The sequence below is a fragment of the Sceloporus occidentalis genome, unplaced genomic scaffold, assembly GCF_023333645.1.
Source record: "Sceloporus occidentalis isolate IW3139 unplaced genomic scaffold, rSceOcc1.0.p SCAF_21, whole genome shotgun sequence".
Taxonomy (NCBI): Eukaryota; Metazoa; Chordata; class Lepidosauria; order Squamata; family Phrynosomatidae; genus Sceloporus; species Sceloporus occidentalis.
In genome coordinates, this window is record NW_028317001.1 from 4,164,978 (window position 1) to 4,187,254 (window position 22,277).

Here is a 22,277-nt window from a genome sequence, read left to right on the forward strand (position 1 = left end):
CCCAGGTTCAGACAACCTGAATTCATGTTTTATGTTTCTCTAGGCTTGGAGTAAGCAAAATGTGGCCCATGGACCCAACACAACTCAAAAGGCCATTTCTAAAGGATCTGTTTCACCTCTGTAAATCTATTTATCCCTTACACAATTTGTTCCAATATCTGGTTTGCCATAGGGCAAGGCACTTTTTTTGCATGCAGTTGTAATCAAAGAGCACAATTTAAATCATTGTTTTTAAAGCAAGTCAGCAAAGCATCTTCTCTCCTCCTGCCACATTGTTCCCCCGCTTGCTCTTTTTACACCTTAACACACACCAAGCAAAGGCTTATCCTTCTCTTTTGCATACACAACAAAGTAATTTTACGGCAATTACAAGGCGAGAGGATTAGATATAAGATTACAGCAAGAAAGCGTGTTGGGGCGGAGGAGGCCGCTTGGGATTAATAGTTGATTTTGGATAGTTAGTGCGGAGCAAAACCAATTCCACGTCATGATCAGCGTTTCGAGAAAGTCCCCAAATCAGAATTAGTGAACGTGACACATTCAAGGCAAGACGGTGCCTGCTGCTGGATGCCCGGTGAAATTTTGGTAGCCAATCTGGCAAAGAGTGGGCAGGGAAGTGGCACAATTGGATCAAGCAACTAGCTGATGATTAAAAGAGATTTAATTTCCTCTTATAGGGTGGCAGGACAAGCAATGAATCTGACGACTGAGGACCAACATTGAACCAAGCTCTTATTAAAAGTCTGGACATAGTCCCTTCCGACAAGTGAACTAACACCAACTATACCAGGGTAGGAATTTGGCATGGATCTGCTGCAGGAATGGGCATCTGCTTTGGCACTCAGGTGCACATGGACTACGTGCATTAATTTTATCATGAGGGATGCAATTGTTCTGCAATTTTCTTCTCAAAGACAGCAACAAGTAATTCTACCAACTGTTTTCTCGCTGTGAGAGTCTTCAAAAACCAGGCCTTTCTCAAAGCAGTCTTATTCTGCACTCAATTTGCACCTAAGCGCTTTTGTGCAGAAAATGCTGCCTTCTGCGCAACACAACCATGAGCCAATGTTGCATAGAATATGTCCCAAGCTACGCAGATTCTTTCAACCCAGGATTCTTTTTGTCTTGGGTTCTGTCCATCTTCTGAACATTTTTAAATATCCTTCCCATCCCTAATAATTATTCAACCAATGAGAATCCATACTATGGATTATCTAAGATGCCCTCTGAGACGTGGCAACTTACCAGCTCTTCAGTTTCACCTGTACTGCGCATGGCTTTTTGATTCTTTTGAGAAAAACCACTTTAATGTTCAAAGGCCTTTTGATAAGAGCTTGTTTGTTTTTAAATCACTTTGGAATGGGTAAAAGCAGGAGGAGTGGGAGAGGAGAAAATCACCCATCACTGGCCCTGCTTTTAAGATTTCATGGGAATCATTTCCAAACATGGCGGCAGCAAAGGCGTCCGAGTCGGGGCAGTGGGGCTCTGTCCTCCTTTCGGACACAAGGCAGCGGGATTCTTGCTGTATTCTTACGTTACCTCTCGGCAATTGGTGAGGAAACATCCTCAGGCTCATCATACCCATGTTCACCCAGATGTTGGACTGCTGCGTCCGGGTGGCGGGCTGCTGGCGGAGGAAGAGCAGGTAGCGGGGAAAGAGCTCCAGTTCGGGATGGTGGGTTGTGTTGTTAAGTATCACCTATGCAGGCAGAAAGAACAAAATAGTTAAAGGAAGAAAGAATGAAAGAAAGGTAAATGTGTGTGTGGGAGTCTGCATCATCATCATCATCATCATCTATATTTATATCCTGCCTTTTTGTCCCATCGCAGCTCCGCATTTCTTCAGAGCTCAGCTGCAACTATCAGGGGAAGCATGGATGAAAATGGATCTTCCCAGCACCAGCCTATGGTGCTTAGCTATCCCTGTTCTAATGACAAGCATTTGGGCATGGTTTGGTTTTCAATGGAAGTGAAGACCCATTAGATTGACAAAAGACCAGGTCCTGTAGGAGACAAAAAAATGTAGGCGTGGCTGCCTGCATTTTAGAGGACTGTCTCCAGAGGTGTGCGGCTCATTATAAATGTTGGACACTATGGACACAGATGTGCCTTGTGAGTGCCATACCCATGACCTGCCCTAGTCTGCTGGAGGCTTCAACACTACAAGGAGGGAGAGATGTGCTTGCTCTCAAATATAAATGTAGGTTTCAGGTTCAATTTCCAGTTTGAAGGATACCTTGTCGCATGTCCAAAAAGGACCTTTAAACCCTTATGTGTGTTAGCAGACTGTGCTGGGATAGAGACTGCCTGGAAACGTTCACTGTCCGGTTTTGGATACGTTATTGGTCCCAAGGACCCAGAAGCATAACATTTTTTAGAAAACATAGGAAGAGATCTCACCAACTTCACATGTTCATTGAAGGTGCATTCATGGTATACGAAACTGCAAGGCCACCCCTGCCATTGGGCACAGAGAGGCAACTGCCTCAAGTGGCAGAGACTGGGAGACGGACTCCCCTCTCAGGAGTCTCTGTCGGAAGAGATGCTAAACCCACAATCCTAAACTAGGCGGCTGCTTTCAGGGATGGTGGAGAATGCCGTCCCATCACCAGCAATGAAAAATGGTTCCAGTGCCATTGTATGTGTCTTCTGTAACCAGAGCCAGGAAGGGACATCCTCTTGGCTTTTTGACCCAGGCAGCAAAACATCCTTGGTCAGCCCTACAAAGTAGGCATGTCCAGTTGGACATAGGTGGCTGTCACACCTGCTTCAGGGTCTACTGTCTAACACAGCAACTACCTTCTGAAACGCTGGGGCTTTCTATGCGCTTGGCACACCGTTGAACCAGGGAGCACAGAGCTTCCTCTCCCTTAAGGTGTGCTGGTCAAAATGCACCGGGCGAGGTGTGGAAAGGGGAAAAAAATATATAGCTGGCCTTTTTCAGAAAGATGCTCGTTTCCATGGAGAATGTGTGGGAGAAGCTTAGTGGCAGCCCTTGGCTTTGTGGTGCTTTGGAACAACAGCCAGCAGCAACGCTTTGGCTGCGAGCATCCATCAGTTTCAGAAGCAGCTCAACACTAAGGTGCATTAAGCTACCAGGAAAAGCAACAACACAAAATCTGAGATGTGCGTGCCCTGTTTGAAGCACCTGAAAACACAACGTGGCTCCCTGGTTTGTTGCTTTCCCTTACATTAAATAGACAGCTTTCTTCCAGTGTCACATTTTGCACCACCTGCCCTGATGTAGCGTGTAAGAGGGACTCCAAGAAAGCACCCATCTTTTAGTACTTACCGGTCTGGGTAAAGCCAAGTTTGCGCCATACCAGTGGTAAAGCGCCTTCCACACCGGCTCTGGGACAATTTCATAATTCTTCCCTTGCATCAACTGCGGAGACTGTTTTAGTCGGCCGCCTTCCAGAGTCAACGTTGGAGCCTTCACAAAGAAAAGCAAAAAGACGGGGGAGAAGGTCTGTCAGATTTTGAATTCCTCAAAGCTGTCAGGCTTTAAAGGATGCGAACCCGGGTCTATGGAAAAAAAGAACTAAGACACCTTCCTAACAGGTTAAGGGGAATTTGGAAGACAATCCCATTTTCTACAGTTCAGGCTGAGTCTCCCTTATCCGAAATGCTTAGGTCCAGAAGTGTTTTGTATTTCAAATATTTTCAGATGTTGGAATGTTTGCATATACATAAGATACCTTGGAGACAAGACCCAAGCTGAAACGAGACATTCGTTTATGTTTCGTATACACCTTATACACATGGCATGGATCAAAGTTTGTGTACACCAAACCATCAGACAGCAAAGGTGCCACTATCTCACCCAATTTTGGATACAGGAATATTTCCGACTTCAGAATTCTAGATAAGGGAGACTCAACCTTTATCACCGAATACAGAAATCAGGATCGACCTTGCCATCGTATTTCTGATTTCTATATATGATTGTGGAAATTCAATCATGGCTGCCCTGAGTTTGCAAGACCCGTTGATAACAAAGTGACTCGAAGGCCTCTCCTTCACTGGGCTTCCATACGTCTCAGTTAACTTGGCAGCAATGACTAACAACAAACAACGCTCAAGGAATTTTATGTGACGAAGAGCAGAAAAGAAATGCTTTAAATAACCACATTAGATTTCACGACCACTTAGTGCGGAGGCATGAGCATCCTTCTCCCGGGCTTTGCTGACTCCTGACAGCTCACTTACCTTCATGGGTTCCTGCGTTACCAGCGGCTGGTTATCAATCGCTCCCGGCCGCTGCGGACTGAGTTGCAGCAATACGTTCCCATTAGAGCCCAGCAAACACTGGTTGTTGTTGTCCGAAGAGTTCAGCTGCCGAGCAAAACATATCTCAGGGCTGGGAGTGTTGGCATAAAGGAAATCTGGAAGCGAGGGATGAAGAAGACGGAAGAGAGCAAAAGACTGCAGTTAACTTCTGAGTTTGCGAGAGGCGGGCGAGGTTCAAAATGGGGAACGGCAGACACCAAAGGAGCAAGGAATTTTAAAATCAGCCCCTATTTTTTCCCCTTTGGGTCCCTCTGCTATCCAAGCAACATCTACAAGGTGATGGTTTCCCCACATAACAAATGGATTTCTCACAGTTCTCACCAGTCTCTGCAAAAGCACTTCTGTGAGATCTTTCCCCTAATATGTGAAGAGGAGCTTTATTTAGAAGTTGGCAAATGCCAGCCTGGTGTTGCGGTTTCACAGTTTTGGACTAGGACCAGGGTTTGAATTCCCGCTCAGCCAAGCAAACCCACATGGGCAAGTCACTCTCTCTCTCAGCCCTCCGAAAAAGAAAATGGTAACCCTTCTCGGATTAATTCCTGCCCAGAAAACCCTATGACTGAAGTCAGAGTTTGAAGCCACATAACAAGAAAGGGAAATGTGTGCTTGAAGGCATATAACAAGAAAGAGAAATGCTTATCATAACCATGCAGACTAAGATCTGTGTCCAGCAGAAACCCTGGCTCTTTCCATGTAAGACTACCCACGGACGGTGCCACCCTGGCAAGGCAGGAGAAGGGAGGGCAGGCCCTCCTCGTTGCAATCTCATTCCCAAATGCAGCATCTTAATCATTTTCAGTAGGAATGAATGACAGCCCTTCACTCAGAGAGAAAATTAAGGTTTAAAGCAGGCTCACTCTGGCAGCTGCCTCTGGGGCTTGGAGACGACGGGCAGAGGATTGATTTACTTTGCCGTTTAATATCTTCCCCACCTTTTTCTCCCCAAACCGGGATTCAAGGTGGCCATGTGATGCTCTTCCACTGCTGACTTTGAGATGACAGCTGATTCTGCCCCATGGAAGTCAATGGCAGCTGTCAAGAAGGGAGCTATTTGCATAGCCCCGCCCCCTTACCTGCGCAGCCTCACCTGGTTCCTTCCTCTTCCTTCTCTCTCTCTCTTGTGATGCAGGAGCAAGAGAGAACTTTAAGAGTGCTCCAGAGAACCTTAGCCGCTCATGCCGTTCCCTTCTTGCCCTAGGGACTAACATTTACTACATTGGGTGCAATGTTATCATCTCTGTGACCTACCCCAGATAGGGTTAAGCCATCCATTGCTGGGACAACTGATCCATTTATGACTTTATCCACAGCCTGCTCTTTCAGAGTGGCATTTATGGCTCCCCTCCTCCCTGTTGTAACTTTACAACAACCTTGTCAGGTGGGCCAGGCTGAGAAAGTGACTGGATACAGGTCAATCGGTGAGTTTCATGGCACAGTGGGGACTCGAACCTGGGTCTCCCAGGTCTCAGTCCAACAGCCTTAACTGCTATTCCAGATTGCCTCTCTGCCATCCTCCCCCCCCTCTCTCCATCCTCTTTCCTTCTCTTATTTCTTCCCTGGTGTCAAATTATATGGCATGCAAACTCAACAGGGAAATAGTCTCATCTTGTACTATGATGGGGCACACTCTTTTAATCTTCCGCATGCTCTCTTGTGTCTTTGTTCACAGCTCCATCTAGCCGCTTTTGTCAAGTCTGGTAGCCCTCCTGCCATGGCAAACCCATCAAAATGCCTCACCCAGGATAAAATCCCCTTTAAATACAATATGGGTTTGTTGTCATCATTTTTTACATTTGTCATGCTTACTGCTGCTAGTGGTCTCTGAGGCTTCTGATGCGGAGGAAACGTTATCTGAAAACCTTTCTTCTGTGGCACTGGAATAAATAAAACCTCCCGTTTTGTCTTCTCCCCGCTCCGATGCGCGGGCAGCTGGACCTGGGCGCAGGCTCTTGCCTCCGCTTAAGACGGACGAAGGCTCGATCACAACGGGGCTAGCATCCTGAAACCAAAAAAGAAAGAGAGACAGGAATGAGAGAGGGCAAGACAAGATGCCAACCCTTCACACAGTCAGAAGCACATCTGCCTTCTTTTTATTGAAGTTCTATGCCACCTTCATTTGGCTCACCATTTTCTGAAAGCGGCTTTTCGAATGGACTATTTTGCTATCCAGCATGTCTACTGAATTCCCAAAGGCACCTCTGCAGATGTCAGGTTGTTAGCCGTCATTTAAAAACACACTCTAAAACAAATTGGATATACTCTACATCTGGACATAAGGTCAGTTGTAATTCCTGTACAGTTCTAGATCCAGGCTATCTGAAAGACCGTATCTCCCCATACGAACCTGCAAAAGCCTTAAAAGCTACAGAGGAAGAAGGCTTTCTCTTGGTCCTGCCACCATCACAGGAGACCGGGTCTTCTTGGTGGCTGCTCCCACCCATTGGATTTCCTTTCTAGGGAAGATCTCAGAGTCGATAGTAAAACGCTAACATCCACACTAATAAACCTGGGACCTTTCAAAACAGGGGTCTGGATGGTTACTTCCACCCAAAACAGACCCACTGAAGGAGGGGTAAATCCTACTAAGTCAAAGGGACCGCTTTAGTTGGGACTAACAATAGATTTAGCCCAGACGGTACAAGGAGACAGAGAGTTTGAATGCATGGGTGGTTTAGGAGAGTGACCAGCATTCTCTCTGAATGGACGCAAGTTGTAGGCTTCGTCTATTTCAGTGGTTCTCAACCTTTGGGCCTCCAGATGTTTTGGACTTCGATTCCCAGAAGTCCCAGTCAGTATGGTCATTGCTCAGGAATTCTGGGAGTTGAAGTCTCAAAAAATCTAGAGGACCAAAGGTTGAGAACCACTGGTCTGTTTGCTCATCTGCTCATCCACTTGGCAACAACCTCCTGCAAATACAGGACTTACATATTTGACGTATTCTTTCCATTGCTGCCACCATGGTACTGCAATCAGAAACCAGCTGTGTCCTGGCTGGAGACCGTACCTGCTTTCCCGTTCTAACCAGCCCCTAAGCCAAGAGAAAGGAAAAACCAATTACAAAGTCTTTTCATGCCCAGCCATTCTCTCCTCTTCCTCCTTCTAGCTGGAAGTTTCTTTTAGGAGGATCAGCATTGGGAGGACGGTGAATGAGGACTGGAGAAACACAGGCTTTCAGTGTCGGGTTGCAGCACAGTATCTGTAACAAACACTGCGATAAAGCTGTAGCGGGACTCTGCTCTATCCAATCTTACTGTGGTTGTGTGTCTGCCTACAACAATAGTTACTTTTGAGGAACAGGAGAAGCCAAGAGCAACTGCTGTCCCTATATATCCTTTCTCTGAAGCTGGGATTTAGGTAAGAAAGAGCATAAAGATTGTTCCAGGGCGAGGCATCTCACTTGAGGAGTTGCCCCGAGTCTCATTTGGGAGTGGAAGGAACAAGAGGCATACCTAATGATCTGGCCTTCCTCTTCTGGAGTAGCAGGTCTTAAACCTAAGACAATATGGCACACCTAGAGAACAAAGAAAGGGAGACAAAATTAAAGAGAAGCACACTGATTCATACAGAATAACCCCACTGAATAAGTGGTCCATGGAGCCTTTTTGGAGACACATCTGGTACATAGCAAGCATCCAGCAAACAGAGAACGCTTGCTTCAAAACAACCAAGTTTCTCTTTTGGGGATGAGATGAAGTGCCTAGCTGGTCCTGTTCTTCATTGACTCCTCTCCTGCCTCCACCAGGACATAAAAAAGCCCTAAAACCATAGTATCTAGGACATACGTTCCACTGAAGTCAGTGACCTTCGTTCTCAGGCTGCATCTACACGGCAGAATTAATGCAGTTCGACACCACTTTAACGGTCGTGGCTCAACGATATGGAATTCTGAGATTTGTAGTTCTGTGAGCTACTGAAACTAGATGATGTTTTGCAGACTTAATCCACCCACTCAGTTAGAAGCAAGGCAGACAAGGGAATGAATGGTGAAACCTCCTGGAATGGCAAGTGCATATTTATGGGAGAAGCAGTGCCTGCTTGCTAAGGGCTAAATTTGAGATTGTTTTTCGCTCCCCTCGAGGGGCGATCATCAGGAGATTTATATACTCTCTCCCTCCTCAAGCAATTCTCAAGGCTGCCAATTTGAATCCCAGTTGGAAACGATTTTAATGGTTGGAAGGGGAGATGGATTTTAAGTTCATATTACAGGAGGGGGGGGGTACACCCTGCTTTCAGCATTGTGAATAAAAACAACTGAGAGAGAGACAGAGCGAGAGAGAGGGAGAATCATTTCTGGCACGAAGGAAGCGATTTCACTAAGCACAAAAAGACCTGAGTCTTTCTGATGCCAGCCTTTCTTTCAGTATCATACAAATGGAACTGCTTTTGACTTAACCAAGCCTGCATTTTACCGCTCAGGCTGCATCTACACTGCAGAAACCATCCAGTTTGACATCACTTTATCCGCCATGGCTCAATACTACGGAAACCTGGGATTTGTAGTTTGTTGTGGCCCCAGAGCTTTCTGACGGAGAAGGCTAAATGTCTCTCAAAACTACAATTCCTAGGATCCCACAGCACTGAGCCATGGCTGTTATATGATGATGATGATGATGATGATGATGATGATGATGATGATGATGATAATGATGGATTGCACCAAAAATTGTACTGGGGGAAGGAGAGTTGTATCACTCTTTCCCACCATCTTACCTCTTGCACTAAGGCAAAAATAAAACAAAACTTAACTTTAAGGACCACAATTGTGATAAAGGCCTGTTACAGACTGCCAAAATAAAGCTGCTTCGGGTCTCTTTGGAGGTATGCTATTTAAATGACGCATGGGTCCTAAGAGTCCGGAGGTCGCGCCAAAGCCACACTCCATTCCTAAGCACTGGAGTGCAGCTTTGGTGCAGCTTCTGGATTCTTAGGATGCATGCATCATTTAAACAGTATACCGCCAAAGAGACCCGAAGCAGCTTTATTTTGGCAGTCTGTAACAGGCCATAGTCTTCACAATTTCCAAGCGGGCTTCAAGGTAAACAACAACATGATTTGTCATGTAGTACCAGGATTGAAAATGCCACATGAAGACAAATACATTTTTTATGGTTTCCAAGATTCTACTTGCTACTTTAGTTTCCTATTTGGGGGCAAGGGGCAATTGGACGCTCTATGACACCCCATTTTAATAGCAAAACACTGTCCTTGGAAACAGTGGGTTTCATGGTTAGTTTATTAAGAAGCCTAAAAACTGTCTTGCAAGCAACACATGCATGCTGAAGAACTGGCCTAATCGAAAATGCAGGTGCTGTTGCACCACTGCACACCTCCAGATTCTTAAACACGCCTTGCCGCATGGGTTCTTTTCCACTCTCAAAAACAAAAAGCCGACAAGCCAACAGATTTCGCTTCGAGGCATCCCAAGACACCAGCATCCCTACTCAGCTCGACCTGGCATCCGTCAGGTAAGGAGAAGCGTCTCTGCGAAGCTCCCACTTCATTGCAAAAATCTCTGCGCAAGAGCTGACGCAGCACTTGGCATTGCCATGACTGCAAATGCGAGGCTTGAAATGCCAGGTAGCGGAGGAGGATTCGGTCAGCAGAAAGCTCACCTGGAAAAGTAGGTTCAGAAACTCGTTGGCAAGAGAGCTCTTCACGCTCCAGATCTGGTAATCCTCCAGCGTGAGGTGGCCAAGCTGAAACAAAGAAAAGAAACCAAAGAGGATACGTGAGGCTTCTCCAAGTGTTTCCATTCCAGCGTTCTCATGCAAAAGCCACGCACAAATATTGGGAGTCCGTCAGCAAAGGCCACAAGGACAATCCTTCCTAATCTGGAAAATCAGGGGTAGTAGTACTGCATTCAGGAGGATGTGGACAAGTTGGAGTGGGTTCAGGGAAGGGCAATGAGAATGATAAGAAGTATGGAGAACCAGGCCAAGGATGTGATGGATTCTCAAAGATTATACACTGCAGACGCAAGCAAAGAAAATCAAAGTGTACAAGCGTGACCCATCTCCTTCCCAGTAGCTATGAGAACTGTGCAGCCCAAGGGTCTCCAAAGTGGAGCTGCTGCCAACCTCTGGAAATCCCCTTTTAAGAATTCTGGCTGAATTTTTGCCCCCTAAAATCCTAAAGGACTCAAATTCACTGCAAAGTGCAGTGGCTTTGCTCCTCCAACTCCAAAGGTTAGCAACAGAAAAAAGCCAATTTCCACAATTCATTCTCAGCCTTCATCTCTTGCCCCACTGCCTCAAACTGGAAAGCGAATGAAAAAAGGATCCAACAAGGTCACTTGTGGAAATGAACCCTTTCAAGCCACTGGACAGCTATGAACATTGGGCTGTGATGCCAATGAGGACTCCAAAACTACTGCGTCTGGTGGCAGAAGCCCAACTCACTACACCGCCCAAGAAAATCACACGATGAAGAGCAGTACAGGAATGCCCCAGGTATCATAACCACAGGAGCGAATGTTCTGCTAGCAGGAGGATTCTGGGAGCTGGCCCAAAAGAGTGACATGTCCAAGCTCTGGACGCACCGCTGAGAAAGAGATGCTCCCGTACAAAAGCGCACAGATAGTGAGAAGACCTCTCAAGGGCAAAGCACAGCAAACATGGCTAAGCTGGACCTTTCCTACCTTGGTGGTGTCATGCGTCACGAGAACCTCTTTTACGATGTCGGGGATGTTCATGTGCAACTCCTTGGGATGGAGGAGGTAGGAAAAGGAAAGGGGGAAAAAGTAACACAGATGCTAATTTAGCTAAATGGCTATTGGGTTAAGAATGATTCAAGCCCACACACATATAAGGAAAATTTGGGGAGAAAGCCAAATTACAACTCAAATAAGTGACCCATCCCACCAATTCTAGTGCGCCTGCTCCAAACAGCACAACATCTGGATCCTACACATTCTGCTCATTGATTTTGTGACATCTCTGAGTCATCTACCCAATTACAAAGCTGCAGCAATCAGTTTTATAACCAAAGTTCAATTGGTAATTTGCAAAGGCTAATTGCGGCACAAGTAATTAAACTATTCCGCCTAAGTTAAACCACTTGAGGATCGGCATCCTTATTTTCCCTGCCGCAGATCAATTTTTAAAAAGGGATTTTGGATCTGCGAGCTGTGCGTCAACGTTCACAAACCCACTTTTTAAATTTCAAAAGCACGAAAGACAAGGACGCTTACAGGAATGTCATCGGTCCGGTTATCTTTCCAAACTTCTAGAAGGGCGACCATCATTTCTTCGAGTTCCACGCGAGACAAAACCCCGTCCCGGTCGATATCGAAAACCTTGAAGCAAACTAAAAGAGGGAGAAAAGGGGTTATTTTGAGAACTGAAACAATACTTGCTGGACTAGAACTTTTTCTGGCTGGGGGGAAATCTGGGAGATGCGGTCCAAAATGGCATCATTTCCATGCTCTGGCTAGAACTAGCCAAAAGGTTTTTGGCAACTTAACCCTATTTGGTGGCCTCGCAGGAGGTTGGAATAGATGGTCCTTGTGGTCCTTTCCAAGTCTAGGATGCTATGATTTGCACCGCAGCAGAACTCAGTAAAATAAAAATTAACAATGTATGGACAACACAACAAAACCACCCTTCTACCTGCCTCACCTCTGTGAGTTGTGGCATTTGCAGCAGAGCCTATTTCTACAGATAGGCTCAGAGGGGAGATGACGGTCCCTAAAATTTGTGGGGTTTAAAAGACAAGAACTACCACCCTGAAAGACAGGTGCCAAAATCTGGGTCCATGGCTACTCCAGAGATACACAGAGAACTAGAGAATGTAATAAAATAAGGGAGAAATATGTTTATTCTCTAGTTTCTGAAAAGCCAACACTTTTATTTCCAGCACGCAGGTCCTTTGTGTAGCATGCACAATATGGATGCAACCATCCGTGCCACAAACACTGCTAAACGTTGGTGTTTATGAATCTTTTATCGGAGAGGAATTAGAATCTGCTCAATAAATAGATAAATAAATAGGGTTATTGGCCAAGAACCAACAAAAGACAGCCTCTCCAGGAGAAGTGACTGTAATTGGCGTAAAATGAGGGAGTAACTCACCGTAATATATTGAATTAATAGAGCCTGGAGACTATTAGGAATTAGCATTTTAAAGCCGGCGTACTTAAACCGTCGCACAACGTTGCATTCTCTTCTGTTTGCAGTCACCCCTTTGGGAAAGGAGCACCGAAGCCTCAACAACGTTTATCAAGGCCGACAAACACACTTGGGTGTGGGGTTTATTTTGGAAGGATTGGGGGGGGGGGGATATCTTTTTCAGGAAGCCAAAAACATGCTACACATTTGAGAGGCAAGCCCAAGTGTGGCCAGCGGCTATGCATTGAAGAGGGAGCTGCAGCTGATATCGGCACACTTGCATGGCAACACGCATGTGTCGCATTCAAGCTTTCAGACGCATGGCCCTCGCTTGAGCGCTGCCTTGCGGGGGCTGAGAAGATTGATCACATCTGCAGGTCATAAAAGCAATAAAGTCGCAGAAAGGGTAGCCAACAGTTTTAAACCCCGTCCATAAATTCCACTTATTAGGCAGGGGATAGTTTCAAAACAGTCTCCTCCAACTTGGCACCATCTAGAACAGGGTTTGTATGGCCTCTTGGACCCCGCTTTTGGAGCCCTCTACCAGCCCCCCAACCTTTCCTCATTTTAAAAAATTGGCACAAAATCATGTTACTTCTAGTTATCATTCTGAGAGATTGCAAAGGAAAACTGATCAGATGCAGATGCAGTCTAGGGTAGTATGGGGGGAATGAGGTTCCCCTTCCCCAGTTTCCTACCCCAGTTTTAGAAGGCCTAGCATCCTCAGCTAGCCAAGCTGGGGATGAGGAGGGTTATAGTCCAGGGCCACCAGGTTGGAGAAAGCTACCTTAAATAGCGGGTCTTGTTCCCTCCTTTAATACTCCAACAAGATATATACCTAGCAGCCACTGTGGCCATACTCACATTTCTGCCTTTCTGCCACTGGCCCTCTGCAGCAGGCCGAAAGTCCGCAGGAGATCTCCTTGAAGTCTATGTGATTGTCACGATTTTCATCAAAGGCGTTAAACAGACCTGCAAGCAAAAGGTTTCTGAGACCAGCCAGTCACAAAGGTATTGGGCGCATTTGGATAATCAGTCCTCTCCGCTTGAGATGCATGCGCCATTTGCTTCTGCGCTTACTCCCTTTTGTGGCATGCTTTGATAAAGAAGGAAGACCCAAATTGGTCACAATTTCTTATTTTTTCCAAACCAGGAAACTACGATTAGCAAGTTTTGGAACAAGCCAGGAACTTGGCTTATTCCAAACCTTGTAATGATAATTTCTTGGTTTGGATGAAACGGGAAGCCATGCAAAATTAGAGACTTTCTGGCTTACATAGGCATGCCACAATAAGAAGCTAGAAGCACATATCCATTCATTTCCTAGCCAGAGATTTTCAAATGAGAAAGCTCACGGCCTGCATTTTGTTGGTAGATCCAATCTAACTAACAGGACTGAAGCCTATATGTGTTGTGCAGGTTGGCCGACATACCCAGCGTAACGCAACCACCACAACGGAGGTAAAGCAACGATTTTCCGTACCTTCGCTCAGAGAGGGGTGAATGGGTGGGGAAACCAAGGGGCCAAACGTTTCCAGATCAAACCGCCCCGTTCTCGACTGCGCTTTCAGGAGCCAATACCGTTTCTCGAGATCAATGATATCCGATTCTTCCACTGTGTAGAGGGGGGGGGGGAATAAATGAAGATGATCAAAGTCAGCCAACACAAAACGTATTCTGAAAGTCAAGCGTTTGATGTCGGTGTGGGAGAAGCAGATGCTTTGCATGAACAACAAGCTAAAAGATGTTGCTCCAGCAATCTGGATTCTATCAGAGGAGGAAAGAGTTGCCCCGAGGGATAATGCAAGACCGATGGGATGGGACTGCCATAGCCAACGTTTTTTGCATCACAAGCTCTGGCAGCTTCAAATGGAGGCATCGAAAAGAAACTCTGGGTTACTCAGTATGTAGGGAGAGCTCATGCTACCAACTTCTTTCTTTAGTTAGTCTCAAAGGTGCTACAAGATCTCTCTACGTACTCATCCTACATACTAACATGGCTATGTCTTTGAATTCTGGGTTACTTGGTATTCATACAGTTAGCACCTTGTGGGTTTCAGAACAACCTATTTGTTATAGGTAAACAGTTCTGTGTGCTGTTCCATTAAAACCCTTTCATGTGTCCGACTTGATGCTACTCTTTCAAGAGTGAAGGACGTGTTTCAGCCCAAAGGCCAAATTCAATTTCAAAGAAATTCTCAGGCAAGGCAAGGCAAGTGTTTGCTGAAAAGGCAAAAGAGTGGGACCCAAAATACCAGCATATACAGCGGGGCCTTGGGATCTGCTGGGGTTTGGTTTCAGGACACCCTATGGCAGTGATGGCGAACCTATGGCACGAGTGCCAGAGGTGGCACTCAGAGCCCTCTCTGTGGGCACACATGCCATCGCCCCAGCACAGAGTTTGCCAGAGTTTGTTATTAGAAAGGCAGAGGGACATGGCACTTTGCAATAAATAAGTGGGTTTTGGGTTACAGTTTGGGCACTCGGCCTCTAAAAGGTTCACCATCACTGCCCTATGGATACCAACAGCTGTGGATGCTCAAGTCCCATTAAATACAATGGCATAGGGAAATGGCATCCCTTATATAAAACGACAAAATCAATGTTTGCTTCTCATAATTTCTATTTGCTGGACTATTTTCAAGCCCTGGCTCTCCAAAGCAACCTGCAGTTCGCTACCTGTGAAAGTTACGGCAGGCATACGGTTGGCACATATTAAGTCTTGCCCAAATATCCCCTAACAAAGCTGTCTATATTTAACAACGCCATGCGTGATCTCATTCCCAGATGGTCCTGAGCCCTTAAACCCATGCCAGGTTTATAATAGGATTAGATTTTCAGCTCTTTGGACCGGTAACCTGAAAGGAGGAGGAAAGAAAGCAGAGCCAAAAACACTGAGCAGCGGACGAAGACACTGACCATTGACATTCTTCATTTCGTGGACCAGCGGAGGCCCAGAATGGGCAACCCGCTTGCACAGATATATAGTTTGGCCCCCGGCCTTTGTATATTTGCTCCCCAACAGCGGGACGGATGGGACTTGTTCTCACCGAAAAGTACTCTGGAGGGAGATGCTTTGCCATCCTACCTGTTCTGACCCCAAGACGGACTACTGTCTTGGGATGGCTAAGAATAGATATACACAACCAAACACAAACCACAGAAGGCTGAATGAGTGCCAAACCACAAAAGCAGGTGTGTAATGCAATTAAACTGTGTATGGCTGTTTACATGCACATGCAATAAAGATACTTACACGAACACATTTGTCGCACCTTTGAGACTAACTGAAAGAAGGAACTTGGCAGCGCGACTTTTCATACACATAAGTCTGCTTCCTCCGATGCATTTGGTGGAGCGGGAAGCGCATACTACTAGCTGGTTTTACCGACTAACAAAGCTATGCCTTTGAATTATAACACAGTAGGTTCAATGTGTCACAGCAAGGAACTGAAGTTTAGATACATGCTAATCTTCTGGAGAAAAGAAAACTACTCAGTCAAGAGATGCTGCCTGCCAACAATTTCTACAATTGTGAACTGTTGTTTGATAATAATTCATTTCCAACCACTGGAAAGTATTCCCTTCTGTACACTACTCTGTTTAATTTTGGTATCCAACTCTATGATTCTGTGATTCTATGTAATACAGTTAGTTTTGTCTAAACTTCAGTTCCTTCTTGATACACGTTGAACCAAATGTGCTACGTACATTTCTTTATTCCATGGGTATGTAAACAGCCATACGTGGTTCAATTGCATTATATACCTGTTTTGTGGTAGGGTTCGAATCCCAGCTTGGCCATGGAAACCCACTGGGTGAGCTTGGGCAAGCCATGCTCTCTCGGCCTCAGAGGACGGCAATGGCAAAACCCCTCTGAACAAACCTTGCCAAGAAAACCCCTGAAATGGTCGCCATACATTCGAAACGACTTGAAGGCACGCAACAACAACGACGACGACAAAATAACAGATATAGACATTCTTTTCATTACAAAAGACAGTTACATTAACCTAACATCCAAAGCAGGGAATGACTACTGACTCAGCTGTTAGCTGCTCATAAGTATATTTTAACATGTCATTATACATTCCATGTTGCTTTCCCATGTTGGATTTTGATATTATCAGAACACGCTACAAGGCCAAACCAGTTTAATATTGGATAGTTTCCTTCCTTGAAAACCAGTTTACAGCCGGGGAAGATGCCCAGATCCGGCAAACATTTTTATTAAGTCAACCACCGACATGATCGACGGTAACGTCTAAACTGGATGCCGGCAGAATGGGTGCTCCATCCCTCTTTCTCTCTCAGTTTTTATCCCGATTAATCCTGGAGGCTCAAAGAAGATTACAACAAATTGTATGTGTATGCAACAGAAACCCAAATAAAAATTAGACAAGCGTTGAGCCACTCGTACCCGCTGCCTTTTCCACAATCGCCCATCCATTCCTCCAATCCCGAATCTCTTATTGTTCGATCCCAATCCACATACACCAAAGTAGACTTACTACAGTTTTCTAACCCCAAATGACCCAAGTCCACCATTTCCCATCATGCTGACTCTCATACACCAGACAATCTTCGCCGCTCAGACATTTTACCCACCTAACGGGACAATTCTCCTTGGCTCACAACAGTAGCAGCATACCATATTCCTGACATTTTAACCGTCCCCCGGCCTAAAAGCACGACTCTCGCTAGGGCTCATCCCAACCACGTCCTGACGTGAGACACGCCGCATCGCCAAAGAAGCTGCCCGTGGGCCACGACGGGGTCTGGAGGTCTCCTCTCCAAAAAAAACCCTCCACCATTTGCTCCCTTTCAGGCGGAACAGCCCTTTAAAGGATCCGAGGCTGGGAGATCTGGTTAAGGTGACAAGCGACGACCCAGAAGCTAAGAGGATCAGAAGGTGGAGATTAATCCACGCTAGGAGGGCATTGCTTAGCAGGCCGGACTTGGTCACAATACAGTCAGCCCTCTGTATCCACGGATATTTTGATCCACGGGTTCATCCAACCACGGCTTGAAAATACTATATATATATCTATATATATATACAAATATAAATTCTCCATGGATTCTTTATCCACGGATTCAAACATCCACGGTTTGAAGATATATTAAAAATGAGCTATAAAATACCAAAAAGCAAACCTTGATTTTGGCATTTTATATAAGGGACACCATTTTACGACGCCACTGGATTTAATGGGACTTCAGCATCCACAGATTTTGCTATCCACAAGGGGTCCTGGAACCAAACCCCGGCGGATACTAATACTAATAAATAGAATAACTTTTTATATTCCGCCTACTCCGACTAGGACCCACTGTACTTCCATTTCTGTTCTTCTTTATCGATCATTATCAATTATCAATCAACACATGGCCCACTAGTCTCCAAAGTGGACCCACTGGAGACCCCCTTTTAAGGATTCTGGCTGAATTTTTGCCCTCCTAAAACCCCAAAAGGCTCAGACGCATTGGAAAATGCAGCGGCTTTGCTCCTCCAACTCCTGCACAGACCTTAGGGATGCATCAAACCCCCACAAAATAGCTGAAAATGGGTTGAAATCAAAACCAGAAGTGACGTTGCTCCCTACCTGATTCAATAATGGATGTGTTTGGGGGATCTTGGCATGTTTCTAATGTAAGGGGAGGGTTGGGGAAGCCATTTGGGGGCATATGGGGCAGGAATCACCTAGATTATACTATACCCAGACTTTACAGGATTTGGGAGTTTTGTCATCTGTCTTGATCCACTATGGAGGAGGCAAAAACTAGCCCCACGCTTTTGCAATGCAGAGAAAGGTACCCAGAGTTTGTTCAGATATAGTATGTTGTAGGGCCCTTTCACAAGGTCTTTCAACACCGTCACCAAAGAAGGACATTGCTCTAATATCGTTTATAAGTGGCACCTTATTATCAGTAGCCTTGTTCCGTATAACACATTTAGTCACAGTGTGGTTAGTCTTCCGTTCCAGCACAGGCCTCTGGACATGGTCCGTGCCATGATGGGGGTCTCTGACAAATAGTCCTGTGGTGTTGCGCCCATATTTTGCAGAGATTCATGGCTCATAGGGCTGGGGGCTTGAAGGATGCTACTGCTGACCTCCTGGAGAGCGCTTTTGGTACAGAAGAAATAAAGAGTTCCTTCTAAGAGCTCAGCGGCAAGTCCTTTGCTCGGCTGTTTTTGTTTTAGGGGAAATTTATGGCCCACTCCAACCCAAGGGCTCGGGGAAGGTAATAGCGCCGTATAATACAAAGAAAGATGGCTCACTGTCAAAGCCTCGCAGCCTAATTCAGATTAAGAAACCAACTGGGCAATGGAAGGTGGGTGGAAATGAAGAGAAGGAGCATCAAGGACGATGGGAAGCAAAACTCTCCCTCTTCTCGGTGAATTGCTCTGGGTCCTTTGGCCAAAATTTTAGGACAGTGGTGGGCCAATTTCCACCCAGATCGTACTGTGGGTCACAATCCCGCTCCAAGCAAACTCAAAGGCCTCTATTTCACTCTGCAAAATGGTGGTCAGAAGTGATGCTGCGTTACTTTCAGTCGCCATTTTGAGATGGAGTGTGACATGGAGTTGGAAGGGGCCTCCTGGGCCATCAACTGCCACCTCCAGCTAGAGTAGCGACCCCCAAATTTCGGTCCTCCAAATGTTTTGGACTCCAGATCCCAGAATCCCCAGACAACGTGAACAACAGTCAGGAATTCTGGGAACCGAACACCTGGAGCACCAATCAAAATCCACCCTCTATGACAAAAATGAAGATATTTGGATAGAGCATGATGTCTTGTAGTTGAAGTCCAGAACGTCTGGAAGACCAAAATAGTGGGAATAGAAATCTATACTACCATTGGTCATGAGCACAAAGGGGTGATGCATTGGAAATGCTGCCCCATAACAACAGAAGTGAATTGTGAGTAAAAGGGGACAGACTGGGTCAAATCGACTATGCTAACTTCAACAATTTACATCCTTGCAAGGACATTTATGCTTTCAATGGAACGGAACGGAATTTGATTAGGAGCGGCAAGCATGCGCAACTCGGCGCAACTCGTAGCTCTCCAAAATTCCCTTTGTAATTTTCCGCCGAGGAGGAACATAATTAAAGTTATCTGCCTTCCAACGTAAATGTTATTTACAAGTGAAAAATCATTATTCCTCTTTTTAAAAAAATTACGTTTTCTCTGTATCGGGGCTCATTAAATAAATGTAAATGGAGCCAGTGAAGCATCACAATAAAAGCTTTATGTCCTCCCTGCCATCCCAAATCAACCTTAATAACTTTCCCTGTTTTTAATCAGGGTTATTTCTCATGTCAATGAAAAGGGACACCCTAATAGGGGTTGGGGGGACACAGCAGCTATGGACCGGAGGTGGTGTTGTGCAATAAGTATCAACACAGTTGTTTTTCTAGGTGTAATTGTGGTTTAAAAGCTGTGTGTACTACAGTATCTACTGTTTGGTTCTAGGACCCTCATGGATACCAATGCTACTCCTGCGGAGTGTAGTGGAGTCTCCTTCTTTGGAGGTCTTCAAGCAGAGGCTGGATGGCCATCTGTCGGGGATGCTTTGATTGTGATTTCCTGCATGGCAGAATGGGGTTGGACTGGATGGCCCTTGTGGTCTCTTCCAACTCTACGATTCTATGATTCTAAGTCCTATTAGATACAATGGCAAGAAGCTAGAATGGTGTAGTGGTTTGAACATTGGACTACGACTCGATTCCTGTTTGGCCACGAAACCCAGTGGGTAACCTTGGGCCAGTCACTATCTCGGTTTCCTTTCTCCCGATAGGAAAACAGACAAGCACACAACAGGTCTCTCCTTTGCAATAAAAAAACTCCAGACCTTCTACCATTCTCTGGGAGCTGCATTTCTTGTGTCAACATCCAAACCCACGCATCTATGGGCGCATCCGCGCTGCAGAAATAATCCACTCCGACACTGCTTTAACTGCCATGGCTCAGTGCTGTGCCATGCGGGGAACCGTAGTTTGTCGTGGCGCCAGAGTTGCGCCGGATTATTTCTGCGGCGCGGATGCAGCCCAGTAGTGTGCGCTATACGGCTCTGCACATCTCAGAGCGTTTCGGTGGTTTCCTCTTTCTGCTTCGTCCGTGCTGTAAAATGACATTTAAAAAACCTCTGCGACCTCCAGGGAAATCAGAGGTATGATAGCAGAGAGCGAGAGGGAGATAAGCGGAGCAGAGATGGGGGAAGGAGCAGGGAAACGCTGCCTCCTAACTCCTGGCGTCTTAAGCCTGCCTGGCTTTAGATAAGTAACTCTCCCCAATGCTTTGTCGGGGAGGAGGGAAAAAAGGGTTGCAGTTGTTGCTTAGTGACTAGCTTGTGCCAGTCTCAAGCAAGGTGCTCTATAACCATAAAAGAGGATGAGCGTCTTGTCTGCCAGAGCCACAGGTACACCATCGACAAAACCTACACATATGCTTGCAAAGGAAGCGTGCGTTTTAGGGTTATTTGGGTTTTTTAAAAACAGCGGTTTAATCTTAATGAATTTCAAAGTGCCCCCGAGTCTTCAGTCCGCAGTACGGCTTTCAGTCGCTATGGCTCAATGTGATCGGATTCTGGGAAATGTAGCCTTGGGAGCCATTCTACAGCACTGAGCCATGGCTGTCCTAGTCTAACGCTAAAAGAACCCTACACCACTCTCTACCTCGACCAAAATCCCGCCCTTGCTCCCATGTATTAGAGGCGTTTTCATCATTCCCTCGGAACAAATCTTGCCAAGAAACCCCCTACGTTAGGGTCGCCTTAGAGTCACCAGATGTGAGAAATGTCTTGGAGGCACACAAAAACAAGTACTGCATGGATTTGTTTTTAAAAAGCCCTTCCTTGTTCAAACTTGAGAGGTTCCCAGAAGCCAGGTGCAGCCGTTTCGAACGGCTGGGGGCTTGGCAACTGCAGAAACTCAGCTGATTCAATCAAATAGAAATGGATTGATACCGAAAGGCAGGCATTTCAAAGAGAGAGAGAGAGGGAGGATGCCTGCGAATATGAGCCAGCCTGCTAGGAATTGCTCCTTTCCCCCATTTCCTAGGCCTCATAAATTCCGAAACAAATTGCTCTGTTTCACGGCACTTACAATTCCCGCCGAAGCAGCCGGCAAAGGCTGTAAATCCCCCGGCAAATACAGATATTTTAGAAAGCTACGTAAGTTCCGCTGGCTTCTACCGGTGGGATCAGCGGTGCCTCTTTCAGCGCAAGCCAGTTTCCCTCTGTTCTCTTGTAAAACAGAAAACAAAAACTGATGGCTCTGGCCCTCTCCTAGCCATGCAGTTAAACATCCCAGTAATGACTGTTTGTGGCCAAGGACACCTGCAGCAGGCGAACAGGAAAATCTGGAAATCCCAAATTGTTGTGATCATGAGAATGGTGACCAGAGCCTTTGAAACTGTCTAAGTGTGCTGTCACTTTGGAAAGGCAGCAAAGGAGGGATTGAGGAAATACATTTCTCCCTCCATATATGCTAGGGTTAGAGGCACAAGACCCCTGTGAATATGGAAAAACCGCAAATAACAAAAACACTGTGTTTTTACCTGAGAGGACACCTCTCTAGGAATCTCTAAGTCCTCCAGGGGAACTCTTTGGTCAACGTCCGACAGACACTGACCATAGAACTGCGCTGGAGGAGCTACAAAGGCCTAGTAGAGTGTTCTCTCTAGGAATCTCTAGGTCTTTCAGTGCAACTCTGTGGTCAACGTCTGACAGACACTGACCATAGAACTGCGCTGGAGGAGCTACAAAGGCCTAATAGAGTATTCTATCTAGGAATCTCTAGGTCCTCTGGTGCAACTCTGTGGTCAACGTCCGAAAGACACTGACAACAGAACTGCGCTGGAGGAGCTACAAAG

General features: G+C 45.9%; 1 protein-coding gene across 3 annotated transcripts in view; it reads right to left on the minus strand.

The window, feature by feature from the left end:
- Window positions 1–22,277, minus strand: part of USP32 (ubiquitin specific peptidase 32) — a 66,381-nt gene that overhangs the window by 14,160 nt on the left and 29,944 nt on the right. The window contains exons 1-12 of one of the 3 annotated variants that reach the window (XM_089484420.1): window positions 17,004–17,200; window positions 13,879–14,010; window positions 13,260–13,367; window positions 11,480–11,595; window positions 10,928–10,990; window positions 9,903–9,986; window positions 7,740–7,801; window positions 7,216–7,318; window positions 6,097–6,289; window positions 4,210–4,385; window positions 3,293–3,433; window positions 1,582–1,699 (exon numbers count right to left, since the gene is read on the minus strand). In XM_089484420.1, the coding sequence (XP_089340546.1) occupies window positions 1,582–1,699; window positions 3,293–3,433; window positions 4,210–4,385; window positions 6,097–6,289; window positions 7,216–7,318; window positions 7,740–7,801; window positions 9,903–9,986; window positions 10,928–10,990; window positions 11,480–11,595; window positions 13,260–13,367; window positions 13,879–14,010; window positions 17,004–17,049 (1,342 nt within the window). In that variant the 5' untranslated portion in view covers window positions 17,050–17,200. Of the gene's footprint in view, window positions 1–1,539; window positions 1,700–3,292; window positions 3,434–4,209; window positions 4,386–6,096; window positions 6,290–7,215; window positions 7,319–7,739; window positions 7,802–9,902; window positions 9,987–10,927; window positions 10,991–11,479; window positions 11,596–13,259; window positions 13,368–13,878; window positions 14,011–17,003; window positions 17,201–22,277 lie in introns of those variants that run through there. The other 2 variants (XM_089484418.1, XM_089484417.1) reach the window with 2 other exon arrangements.